The sequence below is a fragment of the Delphinus delphis genome, chromosome X, assembly GCF_949987515.2.
Source record: "Delphinus delphis chromosome X, mDelDel1.2, whole genome shotgun sequence".
NCBI classification, from domain to species: domain Eukaryota; kingdom Metazoa; phylum Chordata; class Mammalia; order Artiodactyla; family Delphinidae; genus Delphinus; species Delphinus delphis.
The window spans coordinates 98,961,790-98,986,780 of NC_082704.1; the positions used below are offsets into that span (position 1 = coordinate 98,961,790).

Consider the following 24,991-nt stretch of genomic DNA (forward strand, 5'->3'; position numbering starts at 1 on the left):
AGGACCACAGAGGGAAAGTATGTCGCCCAGTTCACATAAATATGTGTTTGAGAAAGGGAGACCTTATCCCTTAGGCAAATTAGAGTAGATTTAGCATAAGTTGGAAATCAGAGCATTTTGTTACCTCTGTATTTTTAAAATTTCCTGTTTTGTTTGATAATTGTTAATGGTTTGTGGGATAAACAGCATTTCCTAGATACAACCTGTATAAAGGTAGGGTCTGTATGTATGAGGCAAGGATGCCTGTTTCCAGGGGGAAAAAAAAAATCTTGACTGTTAGAACAGCAAAAAAGAAAATAAATACAGCAGGAATGGTTTATAAATTAATGACTGGGCTAAGATAGTAGAATACATGCATGTATTATTACAACCACCTCCTGGCATAAGATACTAGCATCTCTTACCTGGGCTATGGCACTGATTATAACTGCCCTGTCTTCTTCTAGTGGTATTACCGATATTTTCTTTACCTGTTTTTCCCCTACTTAAAACCTTTTGATGGCTTTTTCTTGTACTTATGCTAGAACTCAAAGCCCTTGACTTTACCCTGACACTGCAATACACGACAAGACCCCTACGTATATTTCAACCCCATCTCATACTTCAGCTATCTAATCTTCCCTCCTGCAACTCTCCAGCTATGCTGGCCTTTTGGTTCCTCTATCAAGCCAGACTGTCCCTATTTTAGGGCTTTTGCATTGGCTGTTGCCTCTGTCTGAAGTGTACTTCCTCCTGATCTGTATATTGTGGTTCCTTCTTGTCATTCAAATTTCAAATTAAATGGCACCGCCCCAGAAATAACATTCCTGGGTCACAAAGGCTAAGTTAGCCCCTCAAACTCAAACTCTATCACATTACGTTTTAATCTCTTCAAAAAACGTATTCCTATCTGATATTTTTTGTGTATATGTGTGTGTGTGCGTATGTGTGTGTGTGCGTATGTGTGTGTGTGTGTGTGTTTTAATTTTACTGGATGTCAGACTCTCTAGAGCTTCTGGAACCTTGCCTCTTGTGTTCATTACTGTATCCCCAATGCCTTGAAATGTAACTGATATTTTGAGGCAGTCCATTAATATTTATTAATATTTGTGTGTATAGAGATACAGATGTAAATAGTATTATATACATATACACACACTATTACATATATAGTGTTTATATATATCACAATGACTATATATTGAATGTAATTTGATTACTGCTCATAGATATGTTGGTAGATAACTTATAACTTACAAGTGTAAATATTCATAGATTTTAGTTATCAGTTTATCTGTATTCCCAGGCAATTTTTTTACTTTTGTGATAAGACAACTTAAGAATTCTAGCTGTCTTTGGTTATATCTCATAGGCCTAGAGAAACCTTAATTATCATTCCTCTCACCCTAACTCTATGCTTAGGCAGGGGTAATGGCTTCTGACTGGGTCTACCCATATCCTATCTTTCTTTGTGGGAGCAAGTTGAAAGGTGCGGACTAATCTATTTTTTGTCTGTTAGCAATTTACTATGCCTTCCTACTCCTAAGTAGTCATATGTTTGGAAACAATAGGTAATGCTCCAAATTGAAGCTAATCATCAACATGGCCATGATAGCAGAAACCGAACAGGTAGCAATGTAGTAAAGCATTAAATAAAACCTCACATTATATTTTTTTAAATACTGGCAACATCCTATTGTTATAATCAGCTTTCGATTCCTCTAAAACAATCTATCAAAAGCCAGGTCCTCCATAGTTTGCATACTGGCTTATCTCATTTAGAATTTTATGCATGAAAACCCACAGAGTTAGTGAAAGTGGTGGGAGAAACTTACTATTATTTACAAACTCACAAGAAATTTCTGAATTTGCTTGGCTTAAAAAATCCTTTGTGTATGTGTATCTCAACAAATTGTCCAGACAAGTCTATGTGCTACAAGCAGTTCTGTATTAGTGTCTCATTTTAAAACCCCTATTATGTTTTAACAAAAGCTATGCCAGGTAAGAGGCTGCCCTTACCTTCTTGCTAATCATTCTAAAAGCTTAAATACAAACCGAAGTCCCCCAAACTTCCCTAAGGACAAACTATACTTTGATGTCAATCTTAGCTCAGTAATATTGATATTTCAGGTTTTACATCCTCCAGCAGGATGGGGGTGAGGAAATTACACATATATGTGTGTGTACATGGTCATCCATGCGTGTGTGTGTGTGTTGTCATCCATCACCTAATGGTAGATATCTCTTTAACAAGGGAATTTTTAAAAATTAACCTGTTTTTAAATGTTATAATAACAGATTAAAAACTTGGGATTTTAACTTTAGGCTGAATTCACCTTTTCTCAACTCAGTCTCAAGCTGCAATTAATTAACTGTTAGTATGAATAATTAATCCCATATTGTTAGTCCTATTGAAAAAAGAGAGTGAGGAACGATGGAGGTATTTAACCTCCAGAAGAGGATGGCAAAACAGAATGCACGAAGGAAAAGAGGGTGGTGCCACTGTGGGAAAGGCAGTAAAGGAGGAGGTTTGATTTTAAAGACTTTCAAATTTTATCTGAGGTTGCTCTGTTTAAGTTGCACAAACGGTGCAAACAAAAGTTGCAACCTGAAGAATGATGGCATATGACCACAAGTAGGAGGCTCTATATCTTATGATTTATAATAATAAATGGGTGGCATAAACTAGTTGAGCCTTGGGCATGGGGGGGACACTTAATAGTTATAATATGGCTATTATAATTCTCACATCTAGGGTTAGTTGCAATCGTCGAAATGATCACAGCTGGGGGAAAAGTCAACATGCACAGACTACTATCTCCAGGTTTAGAACAACAATATTCGTGAAAATTCTATCTTATATATGCTTTATTTATTCTTTCAAAATACACGAGCATAAAAATGTGTTTTTCGAACTCCAGTTCGTTTCAGACCCAGTTTGGGGAAAAAAAAAGATGCTCAGAGTCTGAAAGCTCGTGACGCAAAGCTGCTGAACGAGTACCGGGATCTGAGGGGACGGCCCCACACCTCAAGAGGCAGCGAGCAGGCAGCAGCTTCAGGGAGCTCAGCAGCTGTGTGGATGGAAGGCTCTTGGTGCTGCAGCCAGGAGTGACTGCTGTGCCTCTGAGGTGAGAGAGTCAACTTCAGGACACTAGTCAACAAGAGACCTCCCAGCTCCACGTAATATCAAACGGCGAAAATCTCCCAGAGATCTCCATCTCAACACCAACACCCAGCTTCACTCAACGACCAGCAAGCTACAGTGCTGGACACCCTATGCCAAACGACTAGCAAAACAGGAACACAACCCCACCCATTAGCAGAGAGGCTGCCTAAAATCATAATAAGGCCAAGGACACCCCAAAACACACCACCAGATGTGGACCTGCCCACCTGAAAGATTCAGCCTCATCCACCAGAACACAGACACTAGTCCCCTCCACCAAGAAGCCTACACAACCCACTGAACCAACCTTAGCCACTGGAGACAGACACCAAAAACAACGGGAACTACGAAACTGCAGCCTGCAAAAAGGAGACCCCAAACACAGTAAGATAAGCAAAATGAGAAGACAGAAAAGCACACAGCAGATGAAGGAGCAAGATAAAAACCTACCAGACCTAACAAATGAAGAAGAAATAGGCAGTCTACCTGAAAAAGAATTCAGAATAATGATAGTAAAGATGATCCAAAATCTTGAAAGTAGAACAGAGAAAATGCAAGAAACATTTAACAAGGACCTAGAAGAACTAAAGAGGAAACAATCAAAGATGAAAAACACAATAAATGAAATTTAAAATACTCTAGAAGGGATCAATAGCAGAATAACTGAGGCAGAAGAATGTATAAGTGACCTGGAAGATAAAATAGTGGAAATAACTACTGCAGAGCAGAATAAAGAAAAAAGAATGAAAAGAACTGAGGACAGTCACACAGACCTCTGGGACAACATTAAATGCACCAACATTCGAATTACAGGGGTCCCAGAAGAAGAAGAGAAAAAGAAAGGGACTGAGAAAATATCTGAAGAGATTATAGTTGAAAACTCCCCTAATATGGGAAAGGAAATAGTTAATCAAGTCCAGGAAGCACAGAGAGTCCCATACAGGATAAATCCAAGGAGAAACATGCCAAGACACATATTAATCAAACTGTCAAAAATTAAAAACAAAGAAAACATATTAAAAGCAGCAAGGGAAAAACAACAAGTAACACACAAGGAAATCCCCATTAAGGTTAACAGCTAATCTTTCAGCAGAAACTCTGCAAGCCAGAAGGGACTGGCAGGACATATTTAAAGTGATGAAGGAGAAAAACCTACAACCAAAATTACTCTACCCAGTAAGGATCTCATTCAGATTTGATGGAGAAATTAAAACCTTTACAGACAAGCAAAAGCTGAGAGACTTCAGCACCACCAAACCAGCTTTACAACAAATGCTAAAGGAACTTCTCTAGGCAAGAAACACAAGAGAAGGAAAAGACCTACAATAACAAACCCAAAACAATTAAGAAAATGGGAATAGGAACGCACATATCCATAACTACCCTAAATATAAATGGATTAAATGCTCCCACCAAAAGACACAGACGGGCTGAATGGATATAAAAGCAAGACCCATATATATGCTGTGTACAAGAGACACACTTCAGACCTAGGGACACATAAAGACTGAAAGTGAGGGGATGGAAAAAGATATTCCATGCAAATAGAAACCAAAAGAAAGCTGGAGTAGCAATTCTCATATCAGACGAAATAGACTTTAAAATAAAGACTACTACAAGAGACAAAGAAGGACACTACATATGATCAAGGGATCAATCCAACAAGAAGATATAACAATTGTAAATATTTATGCACCCAACACAGGAGCACCTCAATACATAAGGCAAATAGTAACAGTCATAAAAGGGGACACAGGGGATTCCCTGGTGGCGCAGTGGTTAAGAGTCCGCCTGCTGATGCAGGGGACACGGGTTCATACTCTGGTCCAGGAGGATCCCACATGCCGTGGAGCGGCTGGGCTCATGAGCCATGGCCGCTGAGGCTGCGCATCCAGAGCCTGTGCTCCGCAACGGGAGAGGGTACAGCACTGAGAGGCACACGTACCACAAAAAAAAAATTTAAAAAAACAACGGGGAAATCGACAGTAACACATTCATAGTAGGGGACTTTAACACCCCACTTTCACCAATGGACAGATCATCCAAAATGAAAATAAATAAGGAAACACAAGCTTTAAATGATACATTAAATAAGATGGACTTAACTGATATTTATAGGACATTCCATCCAAAAACCAAAGAATACACATTTTTCTCAAGTGCTCATGGAATATTCTCCAGGATAGATCATATCATGGGTCACAAATCAAGCCTTGGTAAATTTAAGAAAATTGACATCGTATCAAGTATCTTTTCTGACCTCAACTCTGTGAGACTATATATCAATTACAGGAAAAGATCTGTAAAAAATACATGGAGACTAAACAATACACTGCTTACTAACGAAGTGATCACTGAAGAAATCAAAGAAGAAATCAAAAAATACCTAGAAACAAATGATAATGGAGACACAACGACCCAAAACCTATGGGATACAGCAAAAGCAGTTCTAAGAAGGAAGTTTATGACAATACAATCCTACCTTAAGAAACAGGAAACATCTCGAATAAACAACCTAACTTTGTACCTAAAGCAATTAGAGAAAGAAGACCAAAACAACCCCAAAGTTAGCAGAAGGAAAGAAATCATAAAGATCAGATCAGAAATAAGTGAAAAAGAAATGAAGGAAACGATAGCAAAGATCAATAAAACTAAAAGCTGGTTCTTTGAGAAGATAAACAAAATAGATAAACCATTAGCCAGACTCATCAAGAAAAAAGGGACAAGACTCAAATCAACAGAATTAAAAATGAAAAAGAAGAAGTAACAACTGACACTACAGAAATACAAAAGATCATGAGAGATTACTACAAGCAACTCTATGCCAATAAGATGGACAACCTGGAAGAAATGGACAAATTCTTAGAAATGCACAACCTACCAAGACTGAATCAGGAAGAAATAGAAAATATGAACAGACCAATCACAAGCACTGAAATTGAAACTGTGATTAAAAATCTTCCAACAAACAAAAGCCCAAGACCAGATGGCTTCACAGGTGAATTCTATCAAACATTTAGAGAAGAGCTAACACCTATCCTTCTCAAACTCTCCCAAAATATAGCAGAGGGAGGAACACTCCCAAACTCATTCAATGAGGCCAACAACACCCTGATACCAAAACCAGACAATGATGTCACAAAGAAAGAAAACTACAGGCCAATATCACTGATGAACATAGATGCAAAAATCCTGAACAAAATACTAGCAAACAGAATCCAACAGCATATTAAAAGGATCATACACCGTGATCAAGTGCGGTTTATCCAAGAAATGCAAGGATTCTTCAATATACACAAATCAATCAACGTGATACACCATAATAACAAATGGAAGGAGAAAAACCAGATGATCATCTCAATAGATGCAGAGAAAGCTTCTGACAAATTTCAACACCCATTTATAAGAACCCTGCAGAAAGCAGGCATACAGGCAACTTTCCTCAACATAATAAAGGCCATATATGACAAACCCACAGCCAACATCATCCTCAATGGTGAAAAACTGAAACCATTTCCACTAAGATCAGGAACAAGACAAGGTTGCCCACTCTCACCACTCTTATTCAACACAGTTTTGGAAGTTTTAGCCACAGCAATCACAGAAGAAAAGGAAATAAAAGGAATCCAAATTGGAAAAGAAGAAGTAAAGCTGTCACTGTTTGCACATGGCATGATACTATACATAGAGAATCCTAAAGATGCTACCAGAAAACTACTAGAGCTAATCAATGAATTTGGTAAAGTAGCAGGATACAAAATTAATGCACAGAAATCTCTGGCATTCCTATACACTAATGATGAAAAATATGAAAATGAAATTAAGAAAACACTGCCATTTACCACTGCAACAAAAAGAATAAAGTATCTAGGAATAAACCTACCTAAGGAGACAAAAGACCTGTATGCAGAAAATTATAAGACACTGATGAAAGAAATTAAAGTAGATACAAACAGATGGAGAGATATACCATGTTCTTGGATTGGAAGAATCAACATTGTGAAAATGACTCTACTACCCAAAGCAATCTACAGATTCAATGCAATCCCTATCAAATTACCAAAGGCATTTTTCACAGAACTAGAACAAAAAACTTCACAATTTGTATGGAAGCACAAAAGACCCCGAAGAGCCAAAGCAATCTTGAGAAAGAAAAACGGAGCTGGAGGAATCAGGCTCCCTGACTTCAGACTATACTACAAAGCTACAGTAATCAAGACACTATGGTACTGGCACAAAAACAGAACGATAGATCAATGGAACAGGATAGAAAGCCCAGAGATAAACCCACGCACACCTTATCTTTGATAAAGGAGGCAGCAATGTACAGTGGAGAAAGGACAGCCTCTCTTCAATAAGTGGTCCTGGGAAAACTGGACAGGTACATGTAAAAGAATGAGATTAGAACACTCCCTAGCACCATACACAAAAATAAGCTCAAAATGGATTAAAGACCTAAATGTAAGGCCAGAAACTATCAAACTCTTAGAGGAAAACATAGGCAGGACACTCTATGAGATAAATCACAGCAAGATCCTTTTTGACCCACCTCCTAGAGAAATGGAAATAAAAACAAAAATAAACAAATGGCACCTAATGAAACTTCAAAGCTTTTGCACAGCAAAGGAAACCATAAACAAGACCAAAAGACAACCCTCAGAATGAGAGAAAATATTTGCAAATGAAGTAGTTGACAAAAGATTAATCTCCAAAATTCACAAGCAGCTCATGCAGCTCAATAACAAAAAAACAAATAACCTAATCCAAAAATGGGCATAAACCTAAACAGACATTTCTCCAAAGAAAATATACAGACTGCCAACAAACACATGAAAGAATGCTCAACATCATTAATCATTAGAGAAATGCAAATCAAAACTACAATGAGATATCATCTCACAGCGGTCAGAATGGCCATCATCAAAAAATCTAGAAACAATAAATGCTGGAGAGGGTGTGAAGAAAAGGGAACACTCTTGCACTGCTGGTGGGAATGTGAATTAGTACAGCCTCTATGGAGAACAGTATGGAGGTTCCTTAAAAAACTACAAATAGAACTACCATATGACCCAGCAATCCCACTACTGGGCATATACCCTGAGAAAACCATAATTCAAAAAGTGTCATGTATCAAAATGTTCATTGCAGCTCTATTTACAATACCCAGGACATGGAAGCAACCTAAGTGCCCATCATCGGATGAATGGATAAAGAAGATGTGGCACATATATACAATGGAATATTACTGAGCCATAAAAAGAAACAAAATTGAGTTATTTTTAGTGAGATGGATGGACCTAGAATCTGTCATACCGAGTGAAGTAAGTCAGAAAGAGAAAGACAAATACCGTATGCTAACACATATATATGGAATCTAAGAAAAAAAAAATGTCATGAAGAACCTAGGTGTAAGACACAGACCTACTAGAGAACGGACTTGAGGATACGGGGAGGGGGAAGGGTAAGCTGGACGAAGTGAGAGACTGGCATGGACATATATACACTACCAAATGTAAAACAGATAGCTAGTGGGAAGCAGCCGCAGAGCACAGGGAGATCAGCTCGGTGCTCTGTGACCGCCTGGAGGGGTGGGATAGGAGGGAGACGCAAGAGGGAAGAGATATGGGAACATATGTATATGTATAACTGAGTTACTTTGTTATAAAGCAGAAACTAACACACCATTGTAACACAATTATACTCCAATAAAGATGTTAAAAAAAATGTGTTTTTCCCCTCCCTATTGTCACACTATAATTTAGTACTGGAATAACAATCCTTCCAGCATATCTAATGAGTTTCTTTGGTCGTATTTTAAAGGTTTTAATCTTCATAAATAATAGCTTAGTAAACTTAAGGCTCTTGGACAATTTCTTTAGCTTAATGTATTCAAATCCACAGTTGGCACTTCATTTCTTTTCATTTAGAAATAAATCTATCTTGTCTCAATAGGCTCTACATGAATACACACACCTAACAATGTAAATCAAAGCACCACATTCAAAATGATGAGATCTACTTGTTACCTTTATAAGAAATATGTCATTTTCAGAAATGTCTCAAAAATTCTTTTTTGATTAAGTCAATATATATTTTTAAGATAATTCACAATCATGCAAATACTTGAAGAAGGATTTCCAAACACAGGAGAAACTTTTTTCAAGAGGATTTCCATAAACATATGAAAAATATTTTAAGAGCTTTTCCTTCAGAAGAGAAGTTTCCTGTCAACTGTACCTAATATGTGATTTTATGTGCATGATTTCCTGTGTAAACTTCACGTCTTGTATATTCACATTTTAATTTCTGGAGAAAACTTGGAAAATATTAACTATGACAACAACTTTAGGAACCTTTAAAGTATAGTTCTGTAGATAGTGGTTCTTCTCTCCAATATCTCCACTTCGATTACAAAAGTGAAAACCAAACTATAACAGACATGAAAATCTAACCAAAATGCCCCCTGAGGAAGAGCTGCATACTTTAGGAAAGAACTGAGAATCCTAACTTAAAGAAGAAACTGCATCAAAATAATAGTAAGATTCTAAAACTTGCTACTATTAGAAATTAAAAACAGACTTACTTGCTTTGTTTTTCCATGCTAGCTACCCTGAGGCATTCCCATCTTGAATTTAGGAGATTCATTTGTTCTTGAACTTCAGTTTCTTCATCTTCTGATAACTTCCCTGTCCCAATCAGCTGACTTCCCAATTGGAGAACATTGCCAACCCGTCCCTGATGGGATGTCAAATCCATCATATACCCCTGAGAAAGAAAGAAGTTGATAAGAGTTGACACTGTAGGGAAATCATTATGGTTTTGAATCTTTTTTTTCCTTTTTTTGCTATTTTAAATTTGTAGCCTATTTAAACTTTATTCCCAGTAAAAGTATTTTAATTTTTAAGAAAAAAATACTGTTTTTAGTAAGAATTAAGGAAAATTACTAGCTTAGGTCAACTTCTGCAGAAGCAGACCCTGAGATCAGGACTTATGTGCTAGTGATTTATTAAGGAGGAGATCTCAGGAGAGATCTACAAGGGAGCCAAAGAAGCAGGAAACAGGACTGGGGAGGGGAGGAAGCCAAGTAAGTGTGTCATCTCAGGAAAAGTCTCCCACTGAGGGTAGTTCAGTCTGATACCCCACAGGTACTCTGGAGTGTAAGTTCTATCTCAGCATTGACCTTGACCCAAGAGAAGGGAGTTGGCCTTTCATATTCCTATATGAGTCTTTGGCAGAATCTAATCTCAGCATCTTCAAGTGTTATTCTCCAAAGGACAACTTCCAAAGCCGGCTACTGGAATGCCAAACACATGAACGTTTATTTTGTTTCCTTCTCAAAATAAACACTAAATTATCAAAATACAAGGATCTTATAGAGTAACTGAGGAAAACAGAGAGACTTATCATAAGTCATATGCCTTATTTCATTAATCAATGTTTTTTTTAAAAAAAAAATATTTATTTATTTGGCTGCACTAAGTCTTAGCTGTGGCTTGGAGGATCATTTTCAGTTGCGGCATGCAGGATCTTTAGTTGCGGCATGTGATCTCTTAGTTGCGGCATGCGATCTCTCAGTTGCAGCATGTGGGATCTAGTACCCTGACTAGGGATCGAACCCGGGAGTCTTAGCCACTGGACCACCAGGGAAATCCCTATTAATCGACGTTTTGCTTTACCTCATGAGTATGAAATTGTTCTTTCACTTCTTCTACATCATTAGAAATCTCTCCTTGTGCTTGCAATGTGTCCTCAGCTGAAAGAAGCCATGAGAGTACTTCTTCTAAAGCTGTCTGGTAACTGTCCAGGTTTACTTCAGTCTCCATCAATGAACTGCCAAGTGACTTGTCTTCAGGAGCTTCCAAACGCTGAACAATAAAACAAATTGGGTGTTATACAATTAGTATCTTGGCAGACTGTTCCAGTACATTAAATGATAAATCAAATGAAATATTTAAAATGCTAGAAATGTCCACTTGCATTATCAGAGACATGAACAGCAGAAACATACAATAACGAGCCTGCATTTTAACATTCTCACAAATATACACACAAATTCTCAAATGGCAGTTGGAATCCACTTCAAATTAATATTTTATTAAAGCTCTTCTAGATTACTATAAAGAGTGAATTAGTACATCATCTCTTCATGTTGTATTTTAAATGCCATGGATTTTCATCCATAGGTAAATTTTTTTAGTTCATATTTTCAATCCTTTACATATACATTATTGGTATTATATGTACATAACTTTTGCAATAACATTAAAGGAAACATCTCTTCCCAAGATCCCCTAATAAAATATTTCTAAAAATTCACAGACAAGTTATCAGTATGAAAATAAGTGGGGGAAAGGTAAAATTTAAAAAGAAATAACCTCATTCACACATCTTACATTTCTAACAGTATAACGACTTCTGTGAGTTTAAGCCTTTATTTCCAGAAGGCCATGGTTTAAATAACAAGACATTATCTTAGGCGAAGTATTTGCTACCAGATTTATTTAGCAGGATGTTAACTGAGATTCCCAACAGTTGTCTTGTAATTTCTCCTTGGATCCTAAAGCTGAGAACAATGGTAACAAAGTGTTCATAATTCTAAAGAGAAGATCCAGGCCACCTATGAAGGAATTGCTAAGAAGGGACCACAAAACTGTCCCACCACCCTTAATCCACTGCCTAGCTCAAAGGTGTGTAAGAGGAAACAAGGAGACTGGAGAAATCTGGTGAGAAAGGATTCCCCTGGAGTGCGATGCACGTCCATACCTTCCACCACCTCAAGCCAAGTAATGGAGACCTCAAGAGAATCACCTGTAGAGCTGACGGTAGCTTCTAGGATGGAATATTGACCTCTAAACCTGGCTGTGTATTTGCAGAGATTCAGGAGCTATGGTACCAGTACTACCAAGTGATGGGAGAGAGCTCTTGGGGTAAGCTATGTGCCTGCTGCTTTAACCTGAAGGCAATTATCAACCGCAAAAATTTGAACAAATAAGAAAATATGCATAAATTTTTCTTTAGGCCAACTGCACTCATGGCAGGTTGCTGGGCTTTAGAAATCCTGACAAGGCCCACACTCAAGAGGGTTTCCTGCTGAGGTAAGGGACACAGGCAAATAGTTGAAGTAGTCACAGCAAAAATATTGGAGAAATATTTGGAGAGAAATCTTCTGAACACCCTATAAAGAGAGCAAGCAAACACTGGGCCCTAACAAACAGGATTTTACAAAGGAAACAAACGGCATTGTAAAACAATCAGAAACTACTTGGGGTGGGGGGGTGTGGGGGGCTGTGGGGGGGTGGGGCAGGGTTCAGGACCTTGCCTAGAGAAAAATTCATCCTTTTGATGGTTCTTCCCTGCCATGCCTGCCTTGAATTTCCAGTCCCCAGCAATTCTGGGCCTTATCCCACTGAGCTGCTAGCACCAACTTAACTGTGCTCTTCTGATAAATGCTCCAATTTTGAAACTTTAATATGATAAATTTCTCTATTAAGTCCTTTAGGATGAAAAAGCATAGTGGCAGTCTTTGGTGTAATATTTTCATCAAATGATGCACTCTTAATCTATTTCTAGAGAACTGGAAGAAATAATGTCATCCTGTTAAGTCAAAATCACCCAACTCCAGTATCTCAAACAGAGCATAAATGCCCCAAGAGGGCTAGTTGCACTGGCCCTTCCCAAGGTCAAGGCAAGTTCTGAAGGGCTGAGGGGTTAGAACAAGTTTCATGGTGTATCCCTTCTCTCTAACCCTAAATACTACAAATAATAAGCATAAAAGTCATCATTAAGAGGAAAAAAGTCACAAAAACGTAGCCTGGGAGATGTGTGTAGACAGAACCAGCTTCATGGTTGGGCAACCTGAGCAGTTTTACAGTGCCCAAGACTCAGAACGACCCCTTGCTTGTTTTATCTGCTTTTTGACATTGCCGTCTTAAAATTCTTAATAATTTTATCTTTGAACTTGGATTTTGTAAGTGAAGTCCAATGGGGTGATGAAGTATGCATGTGAGCAGAGGAGATAAGTACAATAGGTGTGTTTGTCCCATTTGCATATAGTGTTTCTGATGTCCCATGAGCCTAGATTTCTGGTGGACCCATGACATGTGGGAGTTGAGCAGACTCAAAGTGAGCGGAAGGTAACTATGACTGAATGAGAGGGGCACTGACAGCCCCAGTAAGTCATGCTTTCACAGTTTGAATGGGAACTTGCTTCCAATGCAGAAAGAACAATCATGAACCCTATCATATCCTTTCTTACTCTTATTTCTTTCCTGTATTAGCCAACCATTTATGCTGAAACTGATGACAGAGAAAGAAAGGGAAAGATAGGGCAAGATGGTTCCTTTCCTTTCACTCCTTCCTTAACTCATCAGTAAGCTGAAGGCACAGGACATGGGTAGAACTTACACCTATCAAGAAGTGAAATAAAAACAGCTTAGTTGTACAATGTTTCCATGTTAAGAATGAAATACATATGCATGCACAAGCTCTGAAATACAAATTGTGCGATGCTGGTGATTCTGCTTGAGTTAAACGATCTTATATTTGCATTTACAACTGCAGTTGCACAATATAACAATGGGCAGTAAAACTCATGCTGATACTTTAAAATTTTAATTTTCTTTATTCAGTATGTCAAATAGCAAATAAACACGGTGGCAAGTTGAGAGAAAGACCATAGAATTAAGTAAACAGCTTTATATTTTAGTAATTTTAATAGCACTTTCCTTCCTGCAGTTTTGAACAAGGGGCTCCGTATTTCATTTTTCACTGGGCTGTACAAATTGCTAGCCAGCCCTGTATGCAGGTGGAAAAAAAGTACAGTCCACTCCTGGATATTTTGCCTTCCCTGGGTTATGGGTGAGAAGAGATGGGACATTTATTATGTACAATAAAAAGTGGTTATAAAACCCAGGGGCTTTGGAGGCAAACAATCAGTGTTTGAATCTTGTCACCCTGGTAAAGTTACTTAGCCCCATCATTAGTCTTAGCTTCCTCCTATGTAAAATGAGAACAATAATACTTTCCTAAGATTGCCGTAAGAATTAAAGGAGAGTATATAAAGTGTTTGGCAGAATACCTGATCTTGTGCAAGAACCCAATACAGTAGGCGATAGCTATTAATTATTATTCGATTCTTCTACACATAAGAACCATTTTGAAACACAACCTGCTCCAAGGTTACCTTCTTAAGTCACTGTCCAGATTTCAAGGGCCAGATAATTCCTATAGAAAAAATGACCCAGGAAACTTCTAAGAGCAAGCATCAATTAAATCAAACCTTTCTGAACCTGAACCTCAATCTAGTTCCTATTTAAAAGTTCTAAAACTTATTAACAATCTTGAGTTCAAATAATCTTTTGCAAATGATAAATTGTAAACAACACTATTACTCAAGTAACACAATACTATATTTTACTACTGTACAATTTGGATTAAAAAAGTAAACAGATCATGACTTACTGCTATTTACAGAGGCTTGAATTTTCGGAGAAAATTTTAGAAGGCAAATCTTTATACTTTAGGACATGCTGTCTAGCACTCATAAATTCTGAATCTAAAAGTTTTGTCTGAGGATGTTCATAAAACAAAAACTTTGCAAAGACAGCTATATTAAAGGTAAATTCAAACATGAATAAGCTATGTAAAATTACATAAGTAACTCAATTAATCATTATTTATATCCATAAATCAGCTCTACATATATACATGATTATGGTCAAAATTGTCAGCTAGACTCTGAGTCATTTTTTCTCTGTCTAGACCACTGCTTTTCAAATTTGTAAGTCATGATCCATCAATGATTCATGAAATCATTTTAGTGGGTCATGACCAGGAATATTCTATTTAAAATTAAACAGAATAAAAATACCAGTCTGTGTAAGTTATATTAAGGACTAGATTATTTAGTGAATTTTTGTTTCAGATATGTATATATATGTGTGTGTCTATGTATAAATGTATATGTATATATGTTCCGGATCAAGATGAAAAAAAAAATTTATAGCTCATGGAACAAAACTGGAAATGGTTCTAGAATTTCAGGTAAACCCATGAAAGAAGAAATTTGCTTGAATTCCACATTTGCACATTTGCAATAAAACCCTTGGAAAAACACATATTATTTTTATTTATTTATTTTTTTGTCCATCTTTGAAAGAGAATTTGGAAACAAACAAGGACACATAGGCTTATGCTTCTGGTTTTAGTTTCCCAAAATATGTATTCATTGTCATAGTATTACATATTTCACTTTAGCTTGTCACTAGTTCATACATATTATGGCAAAGAAAATTTTCTAGGGAACTTGATCTTTGCTTCTTACAGAAAAAGATCTATGCATAAGAAAGAGACACCAATCATTTCATGAATGGAGATGCTAGGATCAACTGGAAATAATTGTTTTCCTATGCTTTGATCTTATTTTAATTTCTGTCTTTATAAAAGTAGTTTATGTTTGCAGTACATTGGGCAAATAATGATTCAGATGAGAGGCATAACAATGGATGGATGAAACAATTCTGGTTGTTTTCAAAATTAAGAACACTAAAATTTATTCAACATTACCCACATACTTCAAAGGCTTAATTACTACCCTTTTGCACGAAGAATTACTAGATATTGTCACCTGTGTTCCTTGAAGATGTTGCTAATGCATAAAGGTGAAGGAGTAGACAGCAGAAGAGTAAAGTAATGGGGGAAGACAAATAAGTATATGTGTTAGTCCTGCAATGTCCAGGACAAATGTCTGGAAACTCATCTCTAGTAATAGAAATTGACATAATAAAACAGAGAGTGATAGGCTTGACACGACTCCATACATAAATATTTTTTAAAAACCAGTTTACTATCTAGCTGACCTGGGATAAGTTATTCAACCTCTCTGTGTCTCAGTTTCCCCATCTGTAAAACAAAGAAAATAATAATATATCTCCATAGGACTGTTGAAAAGATTATATGTAATGATGCATATAAAATGCTAAGCACATTCTAGTTTCCAAGAAATGCTTTGCAACGCCTGTACTTGGGGACCAATGTTCGCTGAAATGGCAAACGATTTTTATGAGGAAACACAGTTGAATGAGCTGTGTGTATTTTTAGAAGCATGACTTTGGCAATTCAAACTGAGATAAGTCATCAAATGGCAACACATAGGTAGTGAAACCAGCAATCCAGCAAACCACAAAGCTCTTAGAAAAATAGCTGGGACGTTTCCAGAGGGCACAATCTATCGCTGAGTACTTTTATATTTCTGTTGAAACTGATCTATTTTGGCAACTTCCTCAAATTTAACCTTAAAATGTGATATGAGTTTTAACCTGGATAAAAACAGTTTTACTGTTCTTGAATGTATAAATGCTTCAAGAATTTTTGAAAGTTTTGTCACTTACCTCCTTTAAATGTGTCACACTTCTTTTTTACACAGTGTAAGACAATGCACGGATGGTGAATTTTTGGGTGTATTCTATAATCTTTATCCTTCAGTGAAAGATTATTTGAAAGCTAAAGGATCATGGAGGGATAACCAAGTGGTTCTTTTACTAAGTAACAGAAGAACAGTTCAGAGGAACCAGGATTTATATCTGGAAACATTCTTGCCACATTTCTGCTGTTTCCTCTGAGATATAACATGTAAACCAGGGTATTATTCAAAGTATGAAAAATGATTACAGAAGTGATTTACGAGAAGTTAATCCATCATGCAACACTGTACATGACATTGAATCTAATGATACCATTAAATAGGTAATTTTTAATATTGCTTGTGCCTGAAATTCAGTTCAAAGTTAAGCCCTAATGAGGATTTAGGAAAAATTATGGCCTGCTGTATGGCAATATTAAAACAACCATCACAACAACAACGACTACATCTCTAATAGCAATAACAACAGCTGCCATTATTTATTGGGCACTTTGTGTCAGTCAATTTGCTAAGCACTTAACGTGCATTATATCATTTTTCACCACAACAGTTCAAGATGACAGAAAATAGTAGGATGAGGAAACGGGAACAGAAAAATTAAATAACATGCCAAAGGTCACAAAGGTAACTGGCTGATCTGGTATTTAAAACCAGGTTGCTTGGATTCTAAAACACACATCCTTATCTGTTCTCTTCAAGGAAAGAGATCCTTTGTTTAAGGCCTTTTTGACATTTATAAGGGAAATGCAAATGATATTAAGCCCTGGGAAGACTCTAGATAGATTTCATTAACAGCCACAAATTCTGCCCTCTGCCTCAAGCCAAGTAATAAAAGACCAGAGCAGGCCTCTACCCTGTTGGTGCAGGTAGATTAGTCAGCTGAAGGCAACAGGCAGTTCTTCAGTTTTATCATTGGCTCCTAACAAGAGTGTGCATGCTCCAAGGTATATACTTCAGGGTCTCATTAACAATTAAAGCTCTTAATCTTAAGGTTTAGAGAACTGAGAAGAGTGTATAAAGGCTCACTGTATTTGAAAGAAATAAAAGTTGTGAAACCTTTTGACAAGTTTTTTATCTCTTGTACTAATATTTCTTTTCACATCTTTAAGTAGAAGACTCAAAAGTCAGGGTGGGCTACAAGCTAGGAGGAATCACTGCTGATTTAGGGAAGATACTATAAAAGAATTTAAGGTAAAAACAAAAAAAAAACAAAAAAAAAGAATTTAAGGGTATATATGTATATATTATAAAATGAGGCGATGGAAAACATGAGTAGGAATGCAAAACAGAGTCCCAAGTGGGTCTGACGTAGAAAATACATGTCATAAAGACATATGTGTGTATTAGTTTAAAAACAAACCCTTTTATTATTATTGAAATGACTTGCTCTTTTATTTTCAACAATTTGGTTGAAAGCTGTCCAGCAAACAACATACTTTACAATTTATTTCACATTCACCTCTTCTTTTTCATTCCTAGTGACATCACCCTAAACCACTGGTTCTCAACCAGGAGCTGTTTTGCCCTCTTGGGGACATTTGACAATATCTGGAGGCAGTTCTGATCGTCACTGCTGGGGGTAGAGGGTGCAACTGACATCTAGGACATCCAGCGGGTAGACGCCAGGAATGCTGCTAAACATTCTACACTGCACAGCTCAACAGCAGCATAAGTACTACCACCACCCACTCCCCCTCCACAAAAAAATGATCAGGCCCCAAATGTCAGGAGTGACACTTTGAGAAACTCTGTGCTAAAACAACACAAAAATGAGGTTAATGACTCCCCAAATTGATTCCCTCTTCTCTATCTTTTGCTTGCTTCAATCCAACTTGAGCATAGCTGCCACATTTATAACGGGTATTTTACTCTTACATGCAATAAACTTCAGTGATTCTACTCTTAGAATACAGTCCCAAATTCATACCCTAACATGTAGTGGTCTCAGATGTTTTCCTCTATTCTCTGTCTCACAGCTTTGGAAACCTACAAATAATCAATTTTCATCTTTCACCTTCCTATTTGTTTATTTCTCTGCTACCAACATATTAAAACAAAAACAACAACAAAAATACTTTTCCAAACATATTTAAATATTCGCCTTTAAGTTCCAGCTCAAATCTCATCTCCTGTATGACTCTTCCTGAACCTTACAATATTGCTCTTCAACTTTGTAAAGTGTTCATCTTTATCAAAATAACATTTGTGACTGCATATTCCACTTTTTTCTATTTTTTTTAAACTTACATCTTTATTAGAGTATAATTGCTTTACAATGGTGTGTTAGTTTCTGCTTTATAACAAAGTGAATCAGTTATATATATATACATATGTCCCCATATCTCCTCCCTCTTGCGTCTCCCTCCCTCCCACCCTCCCTATCCCACCCCTCTAGGTGGTCACAAAGCACGGAGCTGATCTCCCTGTGCTATGTGGCTGGTTCCCACTAGCTATCTATTTTACCTTTGGTAGTGTATGTCCATGCCACTCTCTCACTTTGTCACAGCTTACCCTTCCCCTTCCCCGTATCCTCAAGTCCATTCTCTAGTAGGTCTGCGTCTTTATTCCCATCTTGCCCCTAGGTTCTTCACGACCTTTTTTTTTTCATATTCCACTTTTTTAATCACGTTGTCCCATAGCAATTTTGAGGACTGATTCAACTTAGCTGCCCTATTCACTCTGCACCCAATCTACCAGGTATTACAAAAGTTTTAGCTAAAAAATTTAATCTTCTATTATCTAAATCAGGATTTCTTGCAATATCAAATGAAAACATTTTCATATTTATAATACGGATTCAAAACCTCATGAAAACATTTCATTTATATTTTAAATGCACTTAAAATATTTCCTTTCAAGTTTCTGTGTGTAGTTGTAGAAGATTTCATAACTGACACACTTATGATGAGAATACTGTCAAATATTCATTTTCGAAATGCACTCTCCATAGCACATATTTCCTATAAAATGCAGTTCTTTTCTTAATCATTGTCGGTTAATACAGAAATTTGCCTTGAAAGGAGAGATCAAGTCTTTTTACTGCTTCTGGAAATGTCTGAGAAATGACACGGTAAGCACAGCCATTTGCCAAAACAGAAATGTTCAGCATATCTGGAACACTTATTTTTTTGAAAAAGAAAATATATACTACATTTTTTCAAATACTTTACCATGTGATAACTAGAACATTTCTGTGCAGTAAAAAGTATTCTCTGGGACACTCCGATTTTATTGCAAAATATTATAAGCATTTTACTACTTAAGATAATACAACCTGTAAACACATTTAACTGTTCACATGCATTGCAATGCATCCAGAACACCAAAGATGCCAATAAATAAGGTCCAATACCAATTCATCTGATTAAATATGTCTGACCGAGGACATCAAGGACCATATGTTATACAAAATCATCTGAAAACCTGTATATTAAAAATTAGTAAAGTTTCTTTCTTAATTTCAAATAAAGTATGCATATGAAGAGACATCATACTATGTTCTTCTGAAACCCCAGTGGATCATCTTGTGTATCTTGTGGTTAGGTGCTCCCCACTTTGTAGACTATGCTCTAATCTATAATGCTTTTATCATCCTCTAAACTCCTATAGAATTTATAAACACAACACAAGTATAATTCATTGAGTGTTTACTATTTGTAAGGTGTGCTGCAAGCACATCATTAAAATACCTAATTTAACCTTACAACAAAAGGAATGCCTACTGTCTACGTTTTACAGGAAGGAGACCAGATGCATAGGGGTTAGAAACTTGCCCAAGGTCACAGTTAGTAAAGAGCAGAGATGGGAGGTGAACTCAGTATCTGTCTCTCAGAAGCCTACAATTTTAACTATGTTGCCAGACATATTTTTCATAACTTAAGGAGAAGAAGCATTTCCCAGATGTAGCTATATTGGTTGAAAAATATGCATTTAAAAATCAAAAATGTAAGAATGTGCCATACTTTGAATGTAATGATTATAAGTCTCTCACACACCCCAAGAACCAATGATAGAATTCTTTGATTCACCCAGTCTCTCTCTCCCCTAGACCCTTCTGTAAATAATTTTACATGTTTATAAAAAGATTGGCTTTGGTGTACAATTTCTGTATTCTCAATAGACAACTTGCTCATATAAAGATTTTTAAATATTTACAATGGGCTTCATTAGTACAATGCCCTAAAATTTACTGGTATACTTGAATTTTTAAATCACCACATAAAATTATGGATACTATAAAATACGTAACAATATCACTGGGATATATAATCATACTTGGAACATATATCAACATCTAAAACATGCCTATTGGCATATTTCAAATTGTTTGGTCTACTTTTGAAAATAGGAAGGGAAGAAACAAAAGGAATAAAAATGCTTTCTTTGTTCACATACTGATATAATCAATACTATATTTAAAAACAAAATTTTATTTTAAAAATACTCTTGTGTAGAGTCAGTTATCATTTTCTTGATTTGTATAACCCTTGGAAATTTTCTATAAAATCACTGCTTAGTCTATAAAAAGGTATTTTTTAATATATTGGCCTTATTTCATATTACACTAGGAAGGAAACGGAATTATTTCTACACAAATTAAAACAATGAATTAAACCTAGAGTATTAAAATATGCCAGCAATTAAAAACTGTAACATGAAGATGAATTAAAAATCCTGCAAATGAGCAGAAAATGAAGGTCAAATATGTCTTTGTTCTGGGGAAACTATAAATCAGGAAAAGGAAATTCATTTAAGCCAGAAGGGAAATAGTCACAAGTATGTTTAGAATCTCCTGATATAGAAATCCTGGGAGGCAGCTCAATTTGACCTACAAAGCATTTTGGATAATCAAATTGTGCCTAGGCCTGAAGGTACACACATGATATTTGTTTAAAAGAATCGTGATTGCCTTGTAAACTTCTTTTACAATGTTATTAGCACAAGTTGCTCCACATACTTGGCCAACATTGCTTATTTCTCCCACTGTCCCAGAAGCACCACAAACTGTCAATTATCATGGGAGTAGTTTATCAGAGTATGGATTATCTGGAGCTCTTATTTCTCTTCCATTTGGCCTTTTCACAGCTCATTAGCACCTCAACAAGAAAGTTAAGGCTAAGGAAGGAAAGGCTGCCGAAATTCAAAATAATTAAATTTGCTCCTTGTCAGCAGCATATACAGCAAAACATTTAGAAATGCTAGAAAAATTAACCAAAATGGGATCCACAAAGATATTTAAGGTATACAGTGGCAATTTGCCTTGACTGATTTTTTCCAACTGTATTGTCTGAAATATTGACTAAATTGACTGGAGGTTTTGGCATCCTACAGGATTCAAAGCCTTTTGTTTTTAGCATATAATAGGCCACCTTTAGAGATACCACTTGCCAGTGAGCAATACATAACACTCATTGCCGATATATTGACCATTTATCAGTGTGAAGAAAAGAAATTGACAATCAGCTTTCCAAAAGAAGATTTATGACTCAATAGTTACTTAGGTAGAAAAGAGTATGCGGGGTAGACAAAACTATAAAGCTCCTTGTTTGGTTTCAGGCTTCCCTGTGCATTTGATGCCACCAGCCTCCCTGACTGTCCTCTAGGGAAAGAAAACTATTTGCACTAAAGCACAATTACACCTGATGGCTAATTGAGTTTGCCTTGGGTTCTTGTGGAATCTAATAGTTTTATGACAAATACATAGGCACACATTTTTCCACAGGACAAATATCAATTTTTCTTTAGCACTGCAAATGTCTACAAAGCAAATATAGGCTAAAATAATAACGGAATCCAGTGCATGGTTCAGAAAATGTTACATAAGATAGGAAATGACATAGAAAAAATCTTTAAAATGTATAATGTATCGATATATATAAGGGTTATTGCAATGATGTAACATTATCTTTACATCATTAGAAATAAAACATATAGAAAAGATGTTTCTATTCATCACACACACGACTTCTTACGACTGACTCGCTTCCTTAACTTTCTTTATCCAATTATCACTATTTAAGGACCAGTGAAACATAGGTTTAATGAAATATAAAAGTGCTGACAATATTAATATAGACCTTCTTAATGAAACTGAACCTTCTCAGGAGGCAGCACATATCACCCAAAATACAGCATGAACAATGTATACAAATGCATAACCGAATTCATATCAAAGTTCATGAGACAACAGTTTGAATTCTAAGTCACAAATATGGTATTTTAAAAAAATCTTCATATGTAAAATCAACAGATTTAAAATTCAATGTGTTTTTCTTTTACAGGAATTATCTGATCAAGCCAAAGTGTATTTTACTGCCTCTCAGAAAAGGAATTTTTTTCAAAAGATTACCCAAAAAAGGTAGATGTGGGTATTTTTATAACTAGAATAAAAAACGCTTAATTATAATGAAATGCTTCAATCATAACCTAGAAACTATACACACACATGTATATCCTTGTTTGGGGAAGAAATAAGGAACTCAGAAAATTAAATCTCTTCTATTATCTATTCATTATAGGTAATATATCCTTAAACATGGAAATAGTAATGTTACATCCATTATTATTCTACTTTTTAATAAGTATGTAAGATATTCACAATGAATCGGTAAATCTATCTTTGTCTAGCCTTTCTAGGGACAATTGAACTAATAATACTGAAAACTTTATGATTTGTCATAAAGTTGTTATAACTGCAGACTTGCCAGGTACAGAAACAATTAGAAAAAAATATTGTATACATTCAATACATCACACCTTTATTTATTTTGTAGAGAAGGGCTCTGAAAGCATATGAAATTCTGGCTCTACCACATATTAGTGATTCTTCAACAAATATTTATTGAGCAACTACCAAGAGCCAGGCACTGTTCTAGGCAACGACGATACAGCCATACACAAAACAGACAAAAACCCACATCTTTGTGGAACTAATCCTATTAGGGGAGGCATACTAAACAAATTAAATAAGTAAATTTGAAGCTGGTAAGTGCTATGGAGAAAAATAACGCGAGAAGAAGAAAGGGGACACTGTGGATTTAATTTAGGAAGGTCAGGGAAAATATCACTGAGTGAGCATCATTTGAGAAAAAGACTTAAAGATGCGAAAGAGAGGTAATCATGTGACTATGTGGGGGACATGTGCTTAGAGGCAAAGGCATGGAGGTCAGGATGGTTTCAGTGGAATGAGAGAAGGCAAGAATTGTGGAAGACAAGGCCACAGAAGGAATGAAGGGGGAGAGGGAGGTGACTGTGTATGGGCTCAGAACACAGAGGGGCTACTCCGAGTGGGTGGCAAGCCATTGGAGGATTTTCAGCAGCAGTGTGATATGATCTGACTTACATTTTAAGAGGAACATATGGCAGACAAAGTGGATGTAGGTAAGGGAAGGGCCAAAGTTAGCAGACCAGCTGAAAAGGCTATTTCAATAATCCAGACCAGAGATGAGGTTGGGGCCAGATTCTGGATACAGATTGGTCATGGTGACCTGGCATAATTTTCTGACCAATAATATAAGGTGTGAGAAAAAGGGAGACTAAGTATTTAGCTACAGCAACTGAAAGTGTGGAGCTGCTACTTACTTAGAAAGGGCTGCTGATGAAGCAGAATCGGGGGTTAGTCGGTTCAGTTTTGAACATGTTCAATTTGAATTGACCAGGAGTGAGTACTTGAATTGTGTGCCTAAGTTTGGAGTTGAGCAGAAAGTTCTGAGCCAGGGGAAACATTTGGCAGGCAATCAACCTACAGATGGTATTTGATATCAAGATACTAGATGAGATCATCAGGGAAATGAATGTGGTCTAAGAACTGATCCCTGGTTACTGTCACCTTTTATTTTTGAATCACATTTAATCGTTAAACATTCACAATTCATACACTGATATGATCATATGCACATTAATTTTGTGGATTGTGAGTCAAGAATATTTTCTTTTCCCTCAGCTTTACGCATGTAAGAACTAGCTATCAAAACTGAGAACATCATTGTCATTTTTCTAAATAGGAAAGTTGCTGCAATGCTTGACTGTGGGAGACCATGTTTTTCAGAAGGCTTGTTTCTTGAATTGGGTTTAAAGGGTCCCATTGCCCCTCTGCATTATTTACAATAAGCTGTAGAAAGTGCTTAAAAACTTGGCCTCAGGGGACAGAGCCCTACTGATCAGCAAGCTTTTGCATAAGTAACAGATTTCCAGCAGCAAATGTTTTAAAATAAAGAACTGTTTGATCCTTACTGCATCGTGTTTTATAAAATCAAATCATGTTAAAACGTTCCAGCTATGTCATGGTCTATGCTCTATGCCAACTTGCTCTCTGACAAAACTCGAACGTGAAAGATTATTTCTTAATAAAGGGAGGAGACACACTGAGACTTAAAGGCATTGAAAAGGATTAAGCAGGAATAAATACTAATAATAATTGCTTATTA

The 24,991-nt window shown here is 36.4% G+C and overlaps 1 protein-coding gene across 1 annotated transcript in view; it reads right to left on the reverse strand.

Moving 5' to 3' along the window:
- The window catches only part of DMD (dystrophin), a 2,124,682-nt gene that overhangs the window by 1,544,030 nt on the left and 555,661 nt on the right, over positions 1-24,991 (reverse strand). Inside the window, exons 10-11 of the mRNA XM_060001925.1 lie at positions 10,822-11,010; positions 9,729-9,910 (exon numbers count right to left, since the gene is read on the reverse strand). Of these exons, the coding sequence (XP_059857908.1) occupies positions 9,729-9,910; positions 10,822-11,010 (371 nt within the window). The remainder of the gene's footprint in view (positions 1-9,728; positions 9,911-10,821; positions 11,011-24,991) is intronic.